Raw genomic sequence first — 23,394 nt, 5'->3', positions numbered from 1 at the left:
GGGGCCGGCCCTGAATATCATAGATCATATATTTGTCTTTCTAAACATCTGATTACATTTAATGACAAGGATTCACTTTGTGGGTTCAGTGTTAAAGAGGGTTTACAAATATGTGCTTATAGCTATAGATAGTGGAAAGAGCCAGATCTCCCAGCAGCACAGAGTTTTTCAGGAGATGAGTGTGCTGATCATGTGGGATGTCACAGGCTGGGAGTTATATAGTCGTAGGAGCAGGGTCCCCAGCAGCACATAGTATTTCAGGAGAGGAGTGTGCTGATCTTGTAAGAGGTCATAGACTGAGAGCTACGTAGTGGTAGGAGCAGGACCCCCAGCAGCACAGAGTAAGTCAGGACTCTGGTCACATTGAAGTTTGGGGGGGTTTTGACCCCTGGCCCTGAGGTTGGGGGATTGTCTCTCATAGGTCGCTCTGTGGGTTGAGCAGGAAGGTCACGTATTCTATAGATGAGGAGCCCCGGATGCTGCGCTCTTCTTACCTTTCCTTTTTTTTTTTGTCTCTTCCTTTCGCCTCTATGAACTGACTCTGAGAATTCACTTCTGCGATACCTGAGCGACGACAAAATCCTGGTGATACAAGAGGAGCCGGTGCCCCAGAAAGACAACAAGAGGGACACGGGACGTCGCAACAGGAAAAAAGGCAAAAACCCGGGCAGCCCCAGTTACCCCATCAGTCCATCAATGCTGACAACGGGGAGGCTGGACCCCACGCAACAGGATGCCCTGACCTTCTCCCTCGCCGAAAATAACACCGTTCCCCTGTACCACGTAAGTACCCCCCACCTTACAGTGTCTGTGCCCATTATTACGGTGCTGATGATGGTGGTTATGATGATGGTGATGATGGTGGTGGTGGTTATGATGATGGTGATGCTGTTCCATGATGTCGGTTTATGACCAGCAAATCTCCAGAATGTTCTTCATGATTCCGGTGATTGTTGTCGCTCGTCCCCTTCCTCCATATTTGTCTTCCGTCTGGTTTCTACTCCTTTTGTGTCATGTGATCAACGTTCCCTCAGATTTGATGCAGACGTCGTCCGGTCTCCTGTACATGAAGCTTCATCAGCAATGAAAAGTCCTGCAACTTTCTAATAGACTTTGTGTTCCAATACCTCGCCATTTTTAAGATCTCTGCTTATTGTCAGTGAATGGGAACATTCTTGTTTGCATCCACAGACTAAAAACCCACCCTGCCTTCTCACAGCTGAGAATTTGTTACATTGTATCAGTTTACACAACACCCTGTGAGTTTAATAGAGTAACAGCACAAATTTGCTACAACGTAAACGAGTAACGAGTAAAGGGGGCATAAGAAATTTTTTTATAATTGAATTGTACTTATTAAGTGATTGTACTAGTATTGCCCTGCTGGGCTAAATGATATCCAATAGTGGCCGGACGTGACCCTTAATCTACAACGTAACCTTTATCGGATTTGTTTAAAAAGATACAAAAAAATAAATAAATAAACTCCCTGGTGTGAAATGTTTAAAATACAATGCTGTGATCTGGTTGTCACTGCCGTTATCACGCCTGTCCTGTTATCCTGCCAGTTTGCTCCCTGAAGAGCCAGTAAAAGAGGCCGGGAAACATGTTGGAGCAGTGAAATGAATACAGGGACTATCTGCCGGAATAGTATGGAAGCTGTGAGTCTGGAGGCCGCAACCAGCAGCCTCCAACATACACAGACAAGAGGACTACAACTCCCACACAGACAAGAGGACTACAACTCCCACACAGACGAGAGGACTACAACTCCCACACAGACGAGAGGACTTGTGATCCGGGTCCAGGCCAGTGTGGGAATTGTATGGATGTTAGTCAGTCCCTAGTCAGTCCCTAGTCAGTCCCTAGTGCACACAAACCGAAAGTGACCCTGGAGGATACAGTCCTGAGACTCCGGTCACAATTGTATTTTAAAACATTTCACACCAGGCAGTTTATTTATTTATTTTTTTGTATCTTTTTAAACAAATCCAATAAAGGTTACGTTGTAGATTAAGGGTCACGTCCGGCCACTATTGGATATTTTTTATAATATACGCCAGAAGCTGGCGTAAGTTGTGGCTCATAGCAGGCGTAGATTTGCACCGACCGCTAAAGAGGCGCCAAATAGATGCACCTCTTAATATATTTGGCGTATTTTCCGCCAACATGAATTAGTTTATGACGCCAGTCTTAGGCCGGGTTCACACGACCATGTTACGTCCGTAATGGACGGAACGTATTTCGGCCGCAAGTCCCGGACCGAACACCGTGCAGGGAGCCCGGCTCCTAGCATCATAGTGATGTACGACGCTAGGAGTCCCTGCCGGACAACTGTCCCGTACTGAAAACATGATTACAGTACTGGACAGTAGTTCCTCGCAGAGGCAGGGACTCCTAGCGTCGTACATAACTATGATGATAGGGGCTCGGCTCCCTGCAGTGTGTTCGGTCCGGTACTTGCGGCCGAAATACGTTCCGTCCATTACGGACGTAACATGGTCGTGCGAACCCATCCTTAATGTTTTCCTGCACTGTCTATTAGAACGTTTCAGAACTTTTCACTATACAATGATGAAGCTTCATAAACCCTCTTAGACGGCGCCAGTAACCGCCGCAGCGAGCGACGTACAATACGCCCCCGTGATTGATTTCTCCACTGACAGACGGCGATTGAGGGTAGAAACAGGGAGGGGGCAGCGGTTATTTACATCTGAGCATCTTAAAGGGTAACTAAACTTTTAAAAACTTAGTGTCATGTCAGAAGTTTTGATCGTTGGGGGACCGAGCGCTGAGACCCCCACCAATCGCTAAAACGAAGCGGCAGAAGCGCTGTGTTTCTGATCGTCTTTCCTCGGAGCGGTGTACGGACTCAATAGAAAGTCTATGAGTCCGCACACCGCTCGCTCGGTGTTGTGAGGAGAGACAATCAGAAGTCAAGCGGCACAGCCCTCATCTGAGCGCTTCGTTTTATCAATCGGTGGGGGTCTCAGTGCTCGGAGGCAGGTGGGTGCAGGGTCTCACCATTGCATGCGCCGCTTCTCCCAGCCATGAGGGGTTAATTTAGGGTGCAGCTTATGTCCCCCATCTAGAGGTGGCAGAAAATCCCATCAAGAAATAGAAGTGAGAGTCAGTCAGGTAAGAGGGGACCTGAGGGGGGATAATGGCTTATTAAGTTCTGAGAAGGGGCTCCGAGCAACCGGCCAATCAGGCAGGAAGCCCATCATCCCCTGCAGATAATGGACCCAGTGAGAGCCGCCAGTCAAGATGACTACCACCCCCACTTTCCACTCCACTAACAGCTCAGCTGATCCATCTTACAGGTAAATTACTTTTAGTTTCAATACATCACCTTTTTCAGAATCTCTGCTTGCTGTCAGTGAATGAGAACACTCATAGACGGAAAACCTGCACATTTCACATTTCACAATGACATTTTTAGATGCTGCTCTATTCCTCTCTTGTAAAATGCTGGAGTTTACCGGTGGTGGCGCCGATGACGGTTGTGATGGCGCAAGTACTTCCAACGTTTCTCCCATTCACTGCCTGGGAGGGCGCACATTCATTACACCAATCACTGTAGAGACAAAGGAACAGTCACTACAAGGAGGGCGGGAAGTTTGTCGACAAGAAAGTTTCAGAGGTAGAAATCATATTAAAAGTTCACGAACCGACCGACTACATAATAGCAGACCAGGACAGGCGCGAGACTGGCAGGAATAAGTAAGGACATTTTCAGTTCAGACTCACTGACCGCAAGCAGAGATCCTAAAAATGGTGAGGAATTAAAATACAAAGTCTATTAGAAAGCTGTGGAACTTTTCATGATAAAATAATTTATCTTTATGAAATGAAGGTTACAAACCCCCAACTGATAACTGAACCGCGGGCTGCTGCCCCTTTAAATGCAGAATGTAAGTTCCTGGCACATTATAACGTCTTCCTGTCCCCCACCCAGCAGCGCCCCCACCCAGCAGCACCCACATAAAACTGAAGCGAAGTTTCACATGCAGATAACAGAGAGAAATATGAGAACTTCACAGCCCCCGAGGCGACAGAACTGAAGTGGCGAAATCTTCTCCCAGGATGTGATGGTACAAGACGGGCGATGGTTGTGATCAGGATCTGGTGCCAACTATACCAGAGCCGCCATGTGCCATGTCCAGGGAGACGTCTAGTATACAATGAGATCGTTATAATGTGGGGGTTATTATTGTCACCCCCCCCCCCCTTTAATTAATAAAACCCCAGAGCTGCATCCAGCACGACTCCTGCCACAGACGCCCGGTGCACGAAAACTAGACCGAACCCCCGACTACAAACAGCTGATTCTGGGGCTCACAGCTCTGAGAACCCCCCAGGATCGGCTTCTGGAAGAGGGAGCCCCAACCGAAGACCACCGTGCCAATGATTTATAATATTCACAATCACAGGGCCCGGTCATCTATATTGGAAGAGTTAGGCTGGGTTCACACGTGGCGGAATTTCACTTAAATTCCGCTGCGGACACTCCGCAGCGTTAATCCGCAGCGGAGCCGTTTCTGCATTGACTTCCACTTCTATTTAGCAGTGTTCGTTTAGACGATGCGTAACATTCCGCTGCGGAGCATAGGCTGCGGAGCGGAATTTGGTGTCCGCAGCATGCTCTGTCTGTTGCGGAGCAGTGGCGGACTCATGGCGGAATTTCTCCATTGACTTCAATGGAGATTCTAATTTCCGCAATGAAGTCCGCAGCTGTCATGCACATGTTATGTGTGCTGCGGATCCGTCTTGCTTTTTTAACTTGACATTTCTTCATTCTGGCTGGACCTATGTATTTCTAGGTCTACAGCCAGACTGAGGAAGTCAATGGGGCTCCCGTAATGACGGGAGCGTTGCTAGGAGACGTCAGTAAATAGTCACTGTCCAGGGTGCTGAAAGAGTTAAGCGATCGGCAGTAACTGTTTCTGCACCCGGGACAGTGACTACCGATCCCAATATACAGCAACCTGTAAAAAAATATAAGTTCTTACTTACCGAGAACTCCCTGCTTCTGTCTCCAGTCCGGCTTCCCAGGATGACGTTTCAGTGTAAGTGACGGCTGCAGCCAATCACAGGCCAAGCACAGGCTGCAGCGGTCACATGGACTGGAGCGTCATCCAGGGAGGTCGGGCTGGATGCCGAAAGAGGGACGCGTCACCAAGACAACGGCCGGTAAGTATGAAATTCGTTTACTTTCACTAGGGAAAGTGCTGTCCCTTCTCTCTATCCTGCACTGATAGGGAGAAGGGAAGTACTTTTACCGCAGTCCGCAGCAGCTAGTCCGCATCAATTTACTGCACATTTTGTGCAGATCCGCAGCAGAATCTGCAACGCAGATTCTGTGCGGCATTGATGCGGACAGTTGCGGAGGAAATCCGCCACGTGTGGTCATGCCCTAAATAGACTTCTTTTTCTCACCATGTCAAGAACCCTGCTTGATGTCAGTGAATAGAACATTCCAGTTTACATACGTAGGTTGACAACCTATATAGATCTAGTCCTGCTAACACAGCTGAGGGTTTGTTACAATGTATCAGTGTAGAAAATCCACAGCAGCAGCATACATGTCCCTATGTTTTGGAGTCCAGGCTTATAGCTGTTACCTACACTGATACATTGTGACAAGCCTTCAGCTGTGTGAGTAGGTCAGGATGGGTTTTCAGCCTCTGATAGTAAACAATGTCTTACATTATTTACACTGACAACAAGTAGAGATCTTTGTGTTTTTAATTGACAACTTCCAGATCTCTGCTTGCTGTCAGTGAAAATATGTCCTGGAAACATGTGCTCACACAGCTGCAGGGCACGTTGCAGTGTATCACTGCTGTAGCAGCCCCTGGTTTCAGCCTCTGCATATAAAACCGTAAGGTTCCCATTCTCTGAAAGCAAGCAGACATCTTGAAAATGGTGAGGAATTGAAACACAAAGTCTATTAGGGAGTTGCAGAGCGTTACATCTTACATGAAGGTCTGTCTCTTTATGATTGTGGGCTCTTGATAATCATCCTGCCTGGGGCCCCGTGGTTGTGGCCCTTTTTATTTCCCTCCTGTATCATGACATCTCCTGTGTCTGCGGACTCCTGAGCTCTCGGCTTTCTGCTCCCTGCGCGGTTTTCCCTCCGTGCCGTCCAGCTGATCACAGACACACGAAAAGTCCAATCTGTCACAATGAATGTCACTCGTCATCTGCTCAGCGGCGGCCGCCCGCCGCGCCGCGTCCTGTGAGATAGATCCGTCCTGACAGCTTTTATGCGGCAGTAAAACCGCCATTAATGAAACTGTAATCACGGGAGCTGCGTCCAGGACACAAAATACCAGGAAACAGCGGAATTCTGCTCTTCGGAAACCGTCGTCATGAGTGCGGAATGTGATGCGGCCTGCGGGGATGACGGCCGCTGTGAATGGCGCCCTGTTTTAGAGACGATGACTTGATTTTATGTCAGTGAAACTTTTATAATGGGAAAATAATAACTGGATCTTCAAGGTTCATAGAAGGTAAAGGAGAAGATGAAGGATTCACAGACCATGGGGAGCACTGGAGTCTAGTCAGATCTATTGCTCTCTGTTATCAGTCCTATTACACGCAGCGGATACAGCGTCGTTCTGTGTACTGAAGGCCTCGCTGTATCTGCACTAAAGATTCAGGTGTTTTTTCGTTTTCAGTAAAAGATGAATCAAGTCCTGCAGCTTTCTAATAGAATTTGTGTTAATTCTTCATCGTTTTCAGGATCTCTTGCTGTCAATGAATGGAAACATTATTCTTTCCATTCCTAGGCTGGAAAACCATCTTGACCTTGTCCTGTTAACACAGCAGATGGTTTGTTACAATGTATCAGTGTGTGAGTTTTCAGACTAGAAGAGAAATGTCTGCTGTTTATCACAGCGGATTGTCTACATTGATATGTTGTAAGAAACCCTCAGCTGTGTGAGCAGGACTAGGCCAGGATGGGTTTTCAAGAATATTTCCACTTTTCACTACACCATGATTAAGCTTTAAAATACTCTGTGCTGCTGGGATATCCTTCTCATTCCCCTATGCCACTCTCAGTCTCAGCACACTCCTCTCCTGACATACTCTGTGCTGCTGGGGGTCCTGCTCCTTCCACTATGTTACTCACAGTCTACATCCTTCCACTACATCAGCACACTCTTCTCCTGAAATACTCTGTGATGCTGGGAGGTCCTCCTCCTCCTCCGCACACTGCTCTCCATAAATACTCTGTGCTGCGGGGGACTTGCTCTTTCCACTATATAGCTATCATTCTGTGACCTCCCATAAGGTATCAGCACACTCCTCTCCTGAAACACTCTGTGCTGTGTGGGATAAATACTGTAATAGAGTAAGGGTCCTTTTACATGTGATGATGCTAAATTTGTAAAAACGAGTGCCGATAGTTCTTTTGCGGCCGCACATGGATCGGTGCGGGGGCTGCAAATCCGGACTGCAAAAACTCAGGACATGTTATTTTACGGTCCGGATTTGCGGATTCACCATTACGGGTGACTTATTGTGAGTCCTGATTACACACGGATACACAACAACGGGTTCTTGCGGTCTGATGAACCACAACGGATCGCAAAAACAATGCGGTCGTGTGCATGAGGCCTGACAATAATCTGGTGTTTTTTCGTAATTTTGTGCGGCATAACAAGGAGGACTCATGTCCGCAGCTGCCGGACGGATCTCAGTGTTCACATCCTGATTCCTTCTCTGATTCCTTCTCTGGGATCTCCACCCGGAGGCGTCCGCCACAATATACGTGCAGCATCAAGGTCAAAGCCGTCACCACGGACGAGATGTCTCCTGGTCATAGATGTGGCGCCGCTCTGCCCTCCGTGTTTACGCTTTATCTCCACAACATTTCTTTCCTGAGAAATACATCAATGTAACATCTCAAGTAACATCTCAAGTAATATCTCCAGTAACATCTCCAGTAACATCTCCAGTAACATCTCCAGTAACATCTCCAGTCATATCTCCAGTCATATCTCCAGTAACATCTCCAGTAACATCTCCAGTAACATCTCCAGTAACATCTCCAGTAATATCTCCAGTAACATCTCCAGTAACATCTCCAGTAACATCTCCAGTAATATCTCCAGTAACATCTCCAGTAACAATGTAACATCTCCAGTAACATCTCCAGTAACATCTCCAGTAACATCTCCAGTAATATCTCCAGTAACATCTCCAGTCATATCTCCAGTAATATCTCCAGTAATATCTCCAGTAACAATGTAACATCTCCAGTAACATCTCCAGTAACAATGTAACATCTCCAGTAACATCTCCAGTAACATCTCCAGTAACATCTCCAGTAATATCTCCAGTAACATCTCCAGTAACAATGTAACATCTCCAGTCATATCTCCAGTAATATCTCCAGTAATATCTCCAGTAACAATGTAACATCTCCAGTAACATCTCCAGTAACAATGTAACATCTCCAGTAACATCTCCAGTAACATCTCCAGTAATATCTCCAGTAACATCACCAGTAACAATGTAACATCTACAGTAACATCTACAGTAACATCTACAGTAACATCACCAGTAACATCTCCAGTAACATCTACAGTAACATCTACAGTAACATCACCAGTAACATCTCCAGTAACATCTCCAGTAATATCTCCAGTAACAATGTAACATCTCCAGTAATATCTCCAGTAACATCTCCAGTAACATCACCAGTAACATCACCAGTAACATCTCCAGTAACATCTCCAGTAACATCACCAGTAACATCACCAGTAACATCTCCAGTAACATCACCAGTAACATCTCCAGTAACATCTCCAGTAACATCTCCAGTAACAATGTAACATCTCCAGTAACATCTCCAGTAACAATGTAACATCTCCAGTAATATCTCCAGTAACATCTCCAGTAATATCTCCAGTAACATCTCCAGTAACATCTCCAGTAATATCTCCAGTAACATCTCCAGTAACATCTCCAGTAACATCACCAGTAACATCACCAGTAACAATGTAACATCTCCAGTAATATCTCCAGTAACATCTCCAGTAATATCTCCAGTAACATCTCCAGTAACATCACCAGTAACATCTCCAGTAACAATGTAACATCTCCAGTAACATCTCCAGTAACATCACCAGTAACATCTCCAGTAACATCTCCAGTAATATCTCCAGTAACAATGTAACATCTCCAGTAACATCTCCAGTAACATCTCCAGTAACATCTCCAGTAACATCTCCAGTAACATCTCCAGTAACATCACCAGTAACATCACCAGTAACATCTCCAGTAACATCACCAGTAACATCTCCAGTAACATCTCCAGTAACATCTCCAGTAACAATGTAACATCTCCAGTAACATCACCAGTAACATCACCAGTAACATCTCCAGTAACATCACCAGTAACATCTCCAGTAACATCTCCAGTAACAATGTAACATCTCCAGTAACATCACCAGTAACATCTCCAGTAACATCACCAGTAACATCTCCAGTAATATCTCCAGTAACAATGTAACATCTCCAGTAATATCTCCAGTAATATCTCCAGTAATATCTCCAGTAACATCTCCAGTAACATCTCCAGTAACATCTCCAGTAACAATGTAACATCTCCAGTAACATCTCCAGTAACATCTCCAGTAACAATGTAACATCTCCAGTAACATCTCCAGTAACCTCTCCAGTAACCTCTCCAGTAACATCTCCAGTAACATCACCAGTAATATCTCCAGTCATATCACCAGTAATATCTCCAGTAACATCTCCAGTAACATCACCAGTAACATCACCAGTAACATCTCCAGTAACATCACCAGTAACATCTCCAGTAATATCTCCAGTAACAATGTAACATCTCCAGTAACATCTCCAGTAACATCTCCAGTAACATCTCCAGTAACATCACCAGTAACATCACCAGTAACATCACCAGTAACAATGTAACATCTCCATTTCAATCAGTCAGAAAGAGGGAAAAAAAAACCTCGACGAGTGTTTTGATGAGTTTTTGTCAAACCACTGTGCAAAAACCTACTGGAGCAGTTTTTGCAGGAGGAATTTTCCTCCTGCAAAAAACTCAGTGTGAACACAGCCTAAGGGAGTCCGGCGTTTTACCAGAAGAAATGGCACTGCGCTATTCCAGCATTTTAACCAGAACTGCAATGGAGCCTCTGACACAGGTGTGAACAGTCCCTTAAGGAGCAACATACAGAACATATTAACATTGTTACAAAACTACAATAACTTTACAAAGTTCACTGGCAATTTAAACTTTTAGATGAAGGAACAGGATAGATTAGATAGATAGATAGATAGATAGATAGATAGATAGATAGATAGATAGATAGATAGATAGATAGATAGATAGATAGATAGATAGATAGATAGATAGATAGATAGATAGATAGATAGATAGATATGAGATAGATAGATATGAGATAGATAGATAGATAGATAGATAGATAGATAGATAGATAGATAGATAGATAGATAGATAGATAGATAGATAGATAGATAGATAGATAGATATGAGATAGATAGATAGATATGAGATAGATAGATAGATAGATAGATAGATAGATAGATAGATATGAGATAGATAGATGGGAGAATTTAAGTTTCTCTGGGTTATAACTCGGTGTTACTAATTTCCTAAGGTGGAATATTCAGAAATGGACCAGTAAGATTGTGGGGACTCGGGACCCCTGGGTTTGGTTGACAGTCCGGACTCCACTTGTTCTGATGCAGAACAAAAATCTGTTACCACAAGATCAAGGACAATTCTAAAGAGATTGGACCAAAAATAGTGAACTAACAGCTGCAGACAGGGGCAGACTGCGGGGGGTGAGCACTACACTGTCTGTGTTATAAAGGGGAAGTGTGATCGCCCACCACATCCATGACTGGCACTGTGAGGGCATCTTGCGGGGGCGGCAGCGTGCTGCACTGGATGTAGTTGACATGTTTAGAACATCACATAGTACAGTAAACGTCCACTAATCTGAGCGCTGCTTTCCAGATCATTGGATGGACCCAGGTGAGATAAAGAGTCTTCTGATCCTGGACTTGCCATATTTCGGATGATTGACAGATGGTGCATAATAATAGTAGCGACTTTTATGGCAGCATCTGTAGTTCCATACATTACCCATATAATGCTGCTATACAGTACTTCTATAATACTGCCATACAGTGCCCATCTAATACTCCAATACATTGCAATATACAGTGAAGGAAATAAGTATTTGATCCCTTGCTGATTTTGTTAGTTTGCCCACTGTCAAAGACATGAACAGTCTAGAATTTTTAAGCTAGGTTAATTTTACCAGTGAGAGATAGATTATATAAAAAAACAAAAAGCAGAAAATCACATAGTCAAAATGATCTCTATTTATTTGCATTGTGCACAGAGAAATAAGTATTTGATCCCTTTGGCAAACAAGACTTAATACTTGGTGGCAAAACCCTTGTTGGCAAGCACAGCAGTCAGACATTTTCTGTAGTTGATGATGAGGTTTGCACACATGTTAGATGGAATTTTGGCCCACTTCTCTTTGCAGATCATCTGTAAATCATTGAGATTTCGAGGCTGTCGCTTGGCAACTCGGATCTTCAGCTCCCTCCATAAGTTTTCGATGGGATTAAGGTCTGGAGACTGGCTAGGCCACTCCATGACCTTAATGTGCTTCTTTTTGAGCCACCCTTTTGTTGCCTTGGCTGTATGTGTCGGGTCATTGTCGTGCTGGAAGACCCAGCCACGAGCCATTTTTAATGTCCTGGTGGAGGGAAGGAGGTTGTCACTCAGGATTTGACGGTACATGGCTCCATCCATTCTCCCATTGATGCGGTGAAGTAGTCCTGTGCCCTTAGCAGAGAAACACCCCCAAAACATAATGTTTCCACCTCCATGCTTGACAGTGGGGACGGTGTTCTTTGGGTCATAGGCAGCATTTCTCTTCCTCCAAACACGGCGAGTTGAGTTAATGCCAAAGAGCTCAATTTTAGTCTCATCTGACCACAGCACCTTCTCCCAATCACTCTCAGAATCATCCAGATGTTCATTTGCAAACTTCAGACGGGCCTGTACATGTGCCTTCTTGAGCAGCGGGACCTTGCGGGCACTGCAGGATTTTAATCCATTACGGCGTAATGTGTTACCAATGGTTTTCTTGGTGACTGTGGTCCCAGCTGCCTTGAGATCATTAACAAGTTCCCTACGTGTAGTTTTCGGCTGAGCGCTCACCTTCCTCAGGATCAAGGATACCCCACGAGGTGAGATTTTGCATGGAGCCCCAGATCGATGTCGATTGACCGTCATTTTGTATGTCTTCCATTTTCTTACTATTGCACCAACAGGTGTCTCCTTCTCACCCAGCGTCTTACTTATGGTTTTGTAGCCCATTCCAGCCTTGTGCAGGTCTATGATCTTGTCCCTGACATCCTTAGAAAGCTCTTTGGTCTTGCCCCTGTTGTAGAGGTTAGAGTCAGACTGATCATTGAGTCTGTGGACAGGAGTCTCTTATACAGGTGACCATGTAAGAGCTGTCTATAATGCAGGCACCAAGTTGATTTGGAGCAGTAACTGGTCTGGAGGAGGCTGAACTCTTAATGGTTGGTCGGGGGTCACATACTTATTTCTCTGTGCACAATGCAAATAAATATATATCATTTTGACAATGTGATTTTCAGTTTTTTTTATTTTTATATAATCTATCTCTCACTGGTAAAATTAACCTAGCTTAAAAATTCTAGACTGTTCATGTCTTTGACAGCGGGCAAACTAACAAAATCAGCAAGGGATCAAATACTTATTTCCTTCACTGTAAGTCTACCATACAGTGATCATATAATAGTGCCCATATAACACTGCCATACAGTTCCTATATAATACTGCTACCTAGTACTCACGTAAAACTGCCATACAGTGCCCAAATAATATTACTATGCGTAAACCCCATCATATCCGAATAATACCACCATACAGTGTTTACATAATTAAAGCAAATCCATACTGCGATTAGTAGTTCCAAATAATAGTTTTAACTCTATCAGTGCCCACATAACAGAGCTATCCAAACTGGTGTAAAATAAAGCCAGTCACAGCCCCCCCCCCCCACACCCCTTATATAGCAGTTCAGACCTCAAATAGTGAATGCAGCTCTGGAGTATAATACAGGATATAACTCAGGATCAGTACAGAATAAGTAATGTATGTACACAGTGACTCCACCAGCAGAATAGTGAGCGCAGCTCTGGAGTATAATACAGGATGTAACTCAGGATCAGTACAGGATAAGTAATGTAATGTATGTACACAGTGACTCCACCAGCAGAATAGTGAGTGCAGCTCTGGAGTATAATACAGGATGTAACTCAGGATCAGTACAGGATAAGTAATGTAATGTATGTACACAGTGACTCCACCTGCAGAATAGTGAGTGCAGCTCTGGAGTATAATACAGGATATAACTCAGGATCAGTACAGGATAAGTAATGTAATGTATGTACACAGTGACTCCACCAGCAGAATAGTGAGTACAGCTCTGGAGTATAATACAGGATGTAACTCAGGATCAGTACAGGATAAGTAATGTAATGTATGTACACAGTGACTCCACCAGCAGAATAGTGAGTGCAGCTCTGGAGTATAATACAGGATATAGCTCAGGATCAGTACAGGATAAGTAATGTAATGTATGTACACAGTGACTCCACCAGCAGAATAGTGAGTTCAGCTCTGGAGTATAATACAGGATGTAACTCAGGACCAGTACAGGATAAGTAATGTAATGTATGTACACAGTGACTCCACCAGCAGAATAGTGAGTGCAGCTCTGGAGTATAATACAGGATATAGCTCAGGATCAGTACAGGATAAGTAATGTAATGTATGTACACAGTGACTCCACCAGCAGAATAGTGAGTTCAGCTCTGGAGTATAATACAGGATATAACTCAGGATCAGTACAGGATATGTAATGTATGTACACAGTGACTCCACCAGCAGAATAGTGACTGCAGCTCTGGAGTATAATACAGGATGTAACTCAGGATCAGTACAGGATAAGTAATGTAATATATGTACACAGTGACTCCACCAGCAGAATAGTGAGTTCAGCTCTGGAGTATAATACAGGATGTAGCTGAGGATCAGTACAGGATAAGTAATGTAATGTATGTACACAGTGACTTCACCAGCAGAATAGTGAGTGCAGCTCTGGAGTATAATACAGGATGTAACTCAGGATCAGTACAGGATAAGTAATGTAATGTATGTACTCCACAGTGACTCCACCAGCAGAATAGTGAGTGCAGCTCTGGAGTATAATACAGGATATAACTCAGGATCAGTACAGGATAAGTAATGTAATGTATGTATACAGTGACTCCACGTCCAGAATAGTGAGTGCAGCTCTGGAGTATAATACAGGATGTAACTCAGGATCAGTACAGGATAAGTAATGTAATGTATGTACACAGTGACTCCACCAGCAGAATAGTGAATGCAGCTCTGGAATATAATACAGGATGTAACTCAGGATCAGCACAGGATAAGTAATGTAATGTATGTACACAGTGACTCCACCAGCAGAATAGTGAGTGCAGCTCTGGAGTATAATACAGGATATAACTCAGGATCAGTACAGGATAAGTAATGTATGTACACAGTGACTCCACCAGCAGAATAGTGAGTGCAGCTCTGGAGTATAATACAGGATGTAACTCAGGATCAGTACAGGATAAGTAATGTAATGTATGTACACAGTGACCACCAGCAGAATAGTGAGTGCAGCTCTGGAGTATAATACAGGATGTAACTCAGGATCAGTACAGGATAAGTAATGTCATGTATGTACACAGTGACTCAGCTGTTCATTTAGGATCATTCTAAATGTGAATATTCACTATAACCGTAGTAATAATAATACAGATGGTCACAGATATATTCGGTTGATCTTGACACAAATCTCAGTGTAAGACGTTGGTCTGGTTCTTGGGGTGTTATTCTTAGCTCTGTAGTCCGCAGTCACGCTGCTCACTAACCATTACCGTGGCTGTGACTTCTGTCCATGACTTGTTCCTCTTTCTATATTTATTGAACATAAAGTTCCCAGGATGCTGCAACTGTGACATTTAGGGTCATGAGACACGGAGTAACTGCAAAATAATATTAGTACACAAACATTTTTCCTAAAGTGATTGTCCACTATGTAAATCTCCTAATTATTTAGGCCCCCTCTGTAACTGTTTTCATGTGGGGCTCGTGTTGATGGGGGCGCCGTGGACGGTTCTTCAGAAATGAGTTGTTTCCCCGGCAATAACTCGTCATCTTGAGGGCTCCCAGCAATGAGTCTCTGCATGAACAGTTATCGCAGGAGGTCCGACCTGATGACAGGTTTTTAAAAAGTGGAAAATCCATTTGAGAGTATCTTCACTACACCTCATATGTATAATCTATGTATAATCTATGTATAATCTATGTATAATCTATTTATAATCTATGTATAATTTATGTATAATCTATGTGGACACAGAAGTCCTATAGAGACATGTACAATCCCTCTAAATAGCACCCAGGTAATGAGGTAACTGCTGTGGGGTCTGTACTGGTCCCATCGCCCTTCCCCATGTGCGGTATAAACCTTTTCCATAAGCCCCTCAGTATAAGCAATAAGAATGTCAATTGAGAGTTATGCCGCCAGATTCTTTCCTACAGGCCTGTAATGTAGGATGGACAAAAAAGGCCAGTGTGGACGTGTCAGTAAAAGGCAGGTTTAGGGCCCTATTTCTATTTAAACTAAGGGCCTGAAGTTATCGTAACTCCTGTTTTGTACTATGTATTGTTGACCCTTATTGTGCTGATCCTAAGTTACACCCTGCATTATACTCCAGAGCTGCACTCACTATTCTGCTGGTGGAGTCACTGTGTACATACATTACATTACTTATCCTGTACTGATCCTGAGTTACATCCTGCATTATACTCCAGAGCTGCACTCACTATTCTGCTGGTGGAGTCACTGTGTACATACATTACATTACTTATCCTGTACTGATCCTGAGTTACAGCCTGTATTATACTCCAGAGCTGTACTCACTATTCTGCTGGTGGAGTCACTGTGTACATACATTACATTACTTATCCTGTACTGATCCTGAGTTATATCCTGTATTATACTCCAGAGCTGCACTCACTATTCTGCTGGTGGAGTCACTGTGTACATACATTACATTACTTATCCTGTACTGATCCTGAGTTACATCCTGTATTATACTCCAGAGCTGCACTCACTATTCTGCTGGTGGAGTCACTGTGTACATACATTACATTACTTATCCTGTACTGATCCTGAGTTACATCCTGCATTATACTCCAGAGCTGCACTCACTATTCTGCTGGTGGAGTCACTGTGTACATACATTACATTACTTATCCTGTACTGATCCTGAGTTACAGCCTGTATTATACTCCAGAGCTGTACTCACTATTCTGCTGGTGGAGTCACTGTGTACATACATTACATTAGTTATCCTGTACTGATCCTGAGTTATATCCTGTATTATACTCCAGAGCTGCACTCACTATTCTGCTGGTGGAGTCACTGTGTACATACATTACATTACTTATACTGTATTATACTCCAGAGCTGCACTCACTATTCTGCTGGAGTCACTGGGCATAGCTGTGCCAGCTTTTGTGAGGGGTGACACACTGGACAATCTGTACAATTTGGGGTCAGTTTGCATTGCATTCAATGGGGAAAATGATGAGGAGCTGAGATTATTAGAAGGGGGCAGCAGTTTGTGCAACCAAGGAAAATGCTTCACAGCAGACAGTAAATAATCCTTCACATCATCACTTGAACACGGCGCGGGCGTCACATATAGGAAATCTATCCAGATCTTTACCTGGGGCCATAAAGTCCGGACACAGGAGAAAGAATGAAGACGTCATGAAAGGCCGAGCCGTCCACCTTCGATGAAAGACCCATGGTGCCCGTCGGGGTTGTGTTGCCGCTGGTCGGACTGGTGGGAATTACAGGCTGAGGAAGAAAGAGGAGACATCACATACTGTGTAACGATCAAACCATATAATACCTGTAAATTATGCTTGGACAATATGTAGGGACAATATATTATGTGTGGACACCATATGGGGACAGTATGTTATATGTGAGCACTATATCGGTACAATGGGGGAATATACACATTATTATGTGCAGCAGCTAATATCCAGAGTATCCGCCGTGTGCAGCACAGACAGCAGGTAGATCCCGCACTGATCCTGAGTTATATCCTGTATTATACTCCAGAGCTGCACTCACTATTCTGCTGGTGGAGTCACTGTGTACATACATTACATTACTTATCCTGTACTGATCCTGAGTTACATCCTGTATTATATTCCAGACCTGCACTCACTATTCTGCTGGTGGAGTCACTGTGTACATACATTACTTATCCTGTACTGATCCTGAGTTACATCCTGTATTATACTCCAGAGCTGCACTCACTATTCTGCTGGTGGAGTCACTGTGTACATACATTACATTACTGATCCCGCACTGATCCTGAGTTACATCCTGTATTATATTCCAGACCTGCACTCACCATTCTGCTGGTGGGGTCACTGTGTACATACATTACATTACTCATCCTGTACTGATCCTGAGTTATATCCTGTATTATACTCCAGAGCTGCACTCCCTATTCTGCTGGTGGAGTCACTGTGTACATACATTACTTATCCTGTACTGATCCTGAGTTACATCCTGTATTATACTCCAGAGCTGCACTCACTATTCTGGTGGTGGAGTCACTGTGTACATACATTACATTACTTATCCTGTACTGATCCTGAGTTATATCCTGTATTATACTCCAGAGCTGCACTCACTATTCTGGTGGTGGGGTCACTGTGTACATACATTACATTACTTATCCTGTACTGATCCTGAGTTATATCCTGTATTATACTCCAGAGCTGTACTCACTATTCTGCTGCTGGAGTCAGTGTGTACATACATTACATTACTTATCCTGTACTGATCCTGAGTTACATCCTGTATTATATTCCAGAGCTACACTCCCTATTCTGCTGATGGATTCACTGTGTACAAACATTACTTGTCCTGTACTCATCCTGAGTTATATCCTGTATTATACTCCAGAGCTGCACTCACTATTCTGCTGGTGGAGTCACTGTGTACATACATAACATTACTTATCCTGTACTGATCCTGAGTTATATCCTGTATTATACTCCAGAGCTGTACTCACTTTTCTGCTGGTGGAGTGACTGTGTACATACATTACGTATCCTGTACTGATCTTGAGTTATATCCTGTATTATACTCCAGAGCTGTACTCACTTTTCTGCTGGTGGTGTCACTGTGTACATACATTACATTACTTATCCTGTACTGATCCTGAGTTATATCCTGTATTATACTCCAGAGCTGCACTCACTATTCTGCTGGTGGAGTGACTGTGTACATACAATACATTACTTATCCTGTACTGATCCTGAGTTATATCCTGTATTATACTCCAGAGCTGTACTGACTTTTCTGCTGGTGGAGTCACTGTGTACATACATTACATTACTTATCCTGTACTGATCCTGAGTTACATCCTGTATTATACTCCAGAGCTGCACTCACTATTCTGCTGGTGGAGTCACTGTGTACATACATTACATTACTTATCCTGTACTGATCCTGAGTTACATCCTGTATTATACTCCAGAGCTGCACTCACTATTCTGCTGGTGGAGTCACTGTGTACATCCATTACTTATCCTGTACTGATCCTGAGTTACATCCTGTATTATACTCCAGAGCTGCACTCACTATTCTGCTGGTGGAGTCACTGTGTACATACATTACTTATCCTGTACTGATCCTGAGTTATATCCTGTATTATACTCCAGAGCTGTACTCACTTTTCTGCTGGTGGTGTCACTGTGTACATACATTACATTACTTATCCTGTACTGATCCTGAGTTATATCCTGTATTATACTCCAGAGCTGCACTCACTATTCTGCTGGTGGAGTTACTGTGTACATGCATTACTTATCCTGTACTGATCCTGAGATACATCCTGTATTATACTCCAGAGCTGCACTCACTATTCTGCTGGTGGAGTTACTGTGTACATACATTACATTATTTATCCTGTACTGATCCTGAGTTACATCCTATATTATACTCCAGAGCTGCAGTCACTATTCTGCTGGTGGAGTCACTGTGTACATACATTACATTACTTATCCTGTACTGATCCTGAGATACATCCTGTATTATACTCCAGAGCTGCACTCACTATTCTGCTGGTGGAGTCACTGTGTACATACATTACATTACTTATCCTGTACTGATCCTGCGTTACAGCCTGTATTATACTCCAGAGCTGCATGCAATGCAGCTGGCTGTTATTGGAAACTGTCAGCAAGCTTGTTGATAGACACCCCTCTAACAGTTAAATTGAGGTCTTATGAGGCAGGGGGAGTTTATTTTTCCTACATCAGATGACTGTACAGAGTTTGGCATAAAGACGACACTTTCCAGAATTCAAATTGCCAGAACATTCTTGGTGTAGATACTGAACAAGCAGGGAATTTCAGCTCTGAAGTGGTAGAATTATAATGTAAAGTATTTAGTGACTTCTATGTATTTGTATGATGGGGATCATAGTGACTACATTATTATATATCACGTTTCCTATGCTGTATATACTATATGTACTGCGCTCCCTCTGTGGTTGGACGTTCTTCGTTCTGACTTTTCACTTCCTGACTGTTTTCTTCGTCACATTGTATCTGTGATTCTTTCTTCCCCTCCCATCACATGTTTCTTAATGTTTTTCATTTTCTCCCTCACAGAGAGCGAGCGACACAATCGGGGGAGACTCTGAGAGGTAATTCATCTTTATTATACTGTATCAGCCGCTCACATGATGTCACCTCATTGTATTATGGTCAAGAATCCTGTAATTCTGGGGGAGGGGTAACCGCACAATAACGAACCTTAGACCTAATACAAAGATCATCCGTAAAATAAATAATGTAGAAATATCTGATGTAATAAAACGCTGCGAGACTTTTACTACTGAAAGGAGAAATTATTGTTTGATATTTAGATTTTCGGGGTGAATTTCCTTTTTTCTATGTTTTGTATTTCCTATAAATTTTCGGATGTGATGGGACGGAATGTGCGAGGAGGAAAGTTATTCCTGTAATGGAAATGGTCGGATGTTTTGAATCTTGTATTGAAATGTCATTTTCTGTGGTGTGACTATAGGGGTGGCAGGAACCAATCACAACCGGGTCCCAGCACTTCGGGGGTCCATAGCCCCCATTCCCACAATGAAGCAATGACTATATGTACAGTACTGTAATCTGCAGGGCGGAGCGCTCACTATACTAATGACTGTGATATAATGTATATAGATTCTATATAACCCATCTCCAGTACATATAGTCCTATAGGTGGTGAGGTCGGGGGCCCAGGTCATCCAGGCTCCACCTCTGTCATGGTGTCCTCTCGGCTGCGGTTATTCTGCAGTGACGAGGACTCAATTATTACAGTCATAATGGGGGAGGCCCAACGCATCTCCAACATGGCGCCGGGAGGGGATTGCAACAGGATTCATGTTTTGTTGTGACAATTGTCCAGTCTCTGCAATCTTCTGTGGACTCCAAACTGATACATTTTACCTGCACTGATACATTGTAACAAACTATCAGAGATTTGTGTTTAGGTTGTGTTTGGCTCACAGAGGATTGTCTAGACTGAATACAATTGTAACAAATCTTCAGCTGTGTGAACAGGACTAGGTCAGGATGTGTGTTCAGCTTCTGGATGTAAACAAGTATATTACATTCACTGCAAACAAGCAGAGATCTTGAACATGATGAGAAATTGAAACCTAGTCTATTATAAAGTTGCAGAACGTTCCAGTATACGGTGATTGAGCGTCGTTCAGACTGGAGCGGCCCCTTATTACAGATCCTCCACGTGACGCTGCGGACTTCTCAGGCTCCGTTCACGGCTCGGGGTGCAGTCAGTGGTAGAACACGCTGCGTATTATCCGTCTCATCAGCGGAAACAGACCCGGAGCTTATATTGGGAACTAAGGCGCAAATCCCAAATAACTGATCATTATTAATTACCATAAAATAACGAATATCCGGATGGGTGGGCGCTGATGGCGGTCGCCTCTGGTGGGGAGTCAGGTACCAAGGAATCTCGTCACATGATAGAGAATTAACTAATAATCCCCTAATATTAGAACCTGAACGACCGCACAACATGGCGGCCAGGAGACGTTGGGCGCTCTCCATTATCAGACCACGGACTGCAGGCGGATACATGGAAGCGCTGGGCGGTTATGCTGAATGATCCTGTCAGCCGTACAGATAAAGGGGTTTCCCAGAACTTTAAATTAGGCCATCAATGTCTAAACAGTCGGGGTCTGACCCCGGGACCCCCACGAACAGCAGAATGGAGGGGCCCCCATGCCTGATACTGAAGCTCAGCGCACTCAATCAAACAAGACGTGGGGAAGACGTCCAAAGGTCATGGAAAGGGCGAAGTGGGGGGTACAAACAACAAACCCGGCATCATAATGGGGGGCGTCTCACTGATATTAGGGAGTCGCTGCCTGCGGGGTTATCAGGGGACCAAAAATTGCATTGCAATAATATATTTATGTGAAACTAAGTCACTTACTAATAGACTTTAATTAAAATTCTGTAATGAATGGTGCAGTTCAAACATCATGAATTCTTCCGGGAAGTGCTGGAGCTTTTCTAATAATGATGACGCTGCGGCACCGCCCCACGTGACTGAGCTCCTGCTTCATGTACTGTTCGTGAATATGACCGCAAGGGGCTGTCACATTGTCTAATGCTTGAGTCCCGAGCAGAACATCAGCGAGCGCTCTGCCCGGGGAGTCCTGCGATAGGAAACCCCTGAAGTCACTGACCATATATGGATGTCGGGAGCAGGGCTGGAGTCCCCGGGAAGCGCATCAGCTGATGTTCTGCTCGGGACTCCAGCAATAGGCGATGTGACAGCCCCTTGTGGTTACACAACAGCACAAGAAGCACAAGAAGCAAGAGCTCAGTCACGTGGGGCCGTGTCGGAGCGTCATCATTATTAGAAAAGCTCCAGCACTTCCGGGAACAATTCACAAGGTTTGAACGGCGCCATATAGTACAGAATATTAAATGAAAGTACATTAGTAATTGACTTCGTTTCACATAAATATATTATTGCAATGCAATTTTTGATCCCCAGGATAACCCCTTTAATTAAGTTTTGGGTTTTGGCTGCAGGTTTGCCATTGGTAGACATTTTTTTAAGTCGCTGGAAACCTTCCTAATATCGTGTCTCTGGAAAACTGCATGGTGGTACGGCTTTTACCCGGCTTCTTGCTTTAATACTCAGTAAAGGGACACACAGGTGCACTGCTCGTGACAAGACACAGCTCTGATACACATGATGCAACTGTAATCTGTCCTGGTCATGTGATGGACATACAGGTTCACGGCTCGTTACAGGGCAGAACTCTAAAATTGAACTGTAACGAGCCGTGCACCTGTGTGTCCATCACATGACCTGGACAGCGTTTTATCCACTGGAAGTAAACAATGAAGGTTTTCTTATAGAATGACAGCAAGCAGAGATGTTGAAAACTGTGAGGAATTTATACAGAAAATAAAGGATGACCTTTATTTGCTGAAACTGAAATATTCCGTGGTAACGATCTGTGGGGTTGTACACAGATAACGGAAGGGGCGACTCTGGTCTTCATTACTTCTATGATCACACTTATTCCCTGATTATTGTCTCACGGTCCCCGCAGAGATCATAGATGGAGACGCCACGTCGTCCCAGATATCCCAATGAGGCTCCGTAGTCAGGGGCGGGGCTTATAATACAATATTCACACGGAGCTCCGCCTCAATTATGGATCCCATCTGTAAGAGGTTTTTCTCTTTTGTGTAAACTTCGTCTCATTCGTTATTTATCAGATGGAGCAGATTTTATATTTCGTGAGACACTGACATTCCAGCAGCGATGAGCGCAATGTCCTAGCGGTCAGAGGGTCGGATTAGGGGGGTCCGCCCGGAGGCTACGCTAGAATTTTGAGGGTATGTGACAGGGAAGATCCTGTTTGGAGCCATTGTGAACAGGTTTTCCTATTTTATGTCAATGAAGCTTCATCATTGGAGAATGAAAAGTTTAGAAACTTTCTAATAGACTTGGTGTTGAAATTCCTCACCATTTTAAAGATCTCTGCTTGCTGTTAATGAATATATGATTTACATCTAGAGACTGAAAACCCATCCTGACCTAATACTTCTAAAAGCGG

General features: G+C 43.8%; 1 protein-coding gene across 1 annotated transcript in view; it reads left to right on the top strand.

Annotated features, from left to right (window-relative positions):
- LOC142660082 (connector enhancer of kinase suppressor of ras 2-like) overlaps positions 1 to 23,394 on the top strand; it is a 72,279-nt gene that overhangs the window by 7,786 nt on the left and 41,099 nt on the right. The window contains exons 6-7 of the mRNA XM_075836728.1: positions 538 to 783; positions 19,898 to 19,932. Of these exons, the coding sequence (XP_075692843.1) occupies positions 538 to 783; positions 19,898 to 19,932 (281 nt within the window). The remainder of the gene's footprint in view (positions 1 to 537; positions 784 to 19,897; positions 19,933 to 23,394) is intronic.

The sequence above is a fragment of the Rhinoderma darwinii genome, chromosome 8, assembly GCF_050947455.1.
Source record: "Rhinoderma darwinii isolate aRhiDar2 chromosome 8, aRhiDar2.hap1, whole genome shotgun sequence".
Taxonomy (NCBI): Eukaryota; Metazoa; Chordata; class Amphibia; order Anura; family Rhinodermatidae; genus Rhinoderma; species Rhinoderma darwinii.
This window is presented reverse-complemented; position numbering and strand designations above follow the sequence as displayed.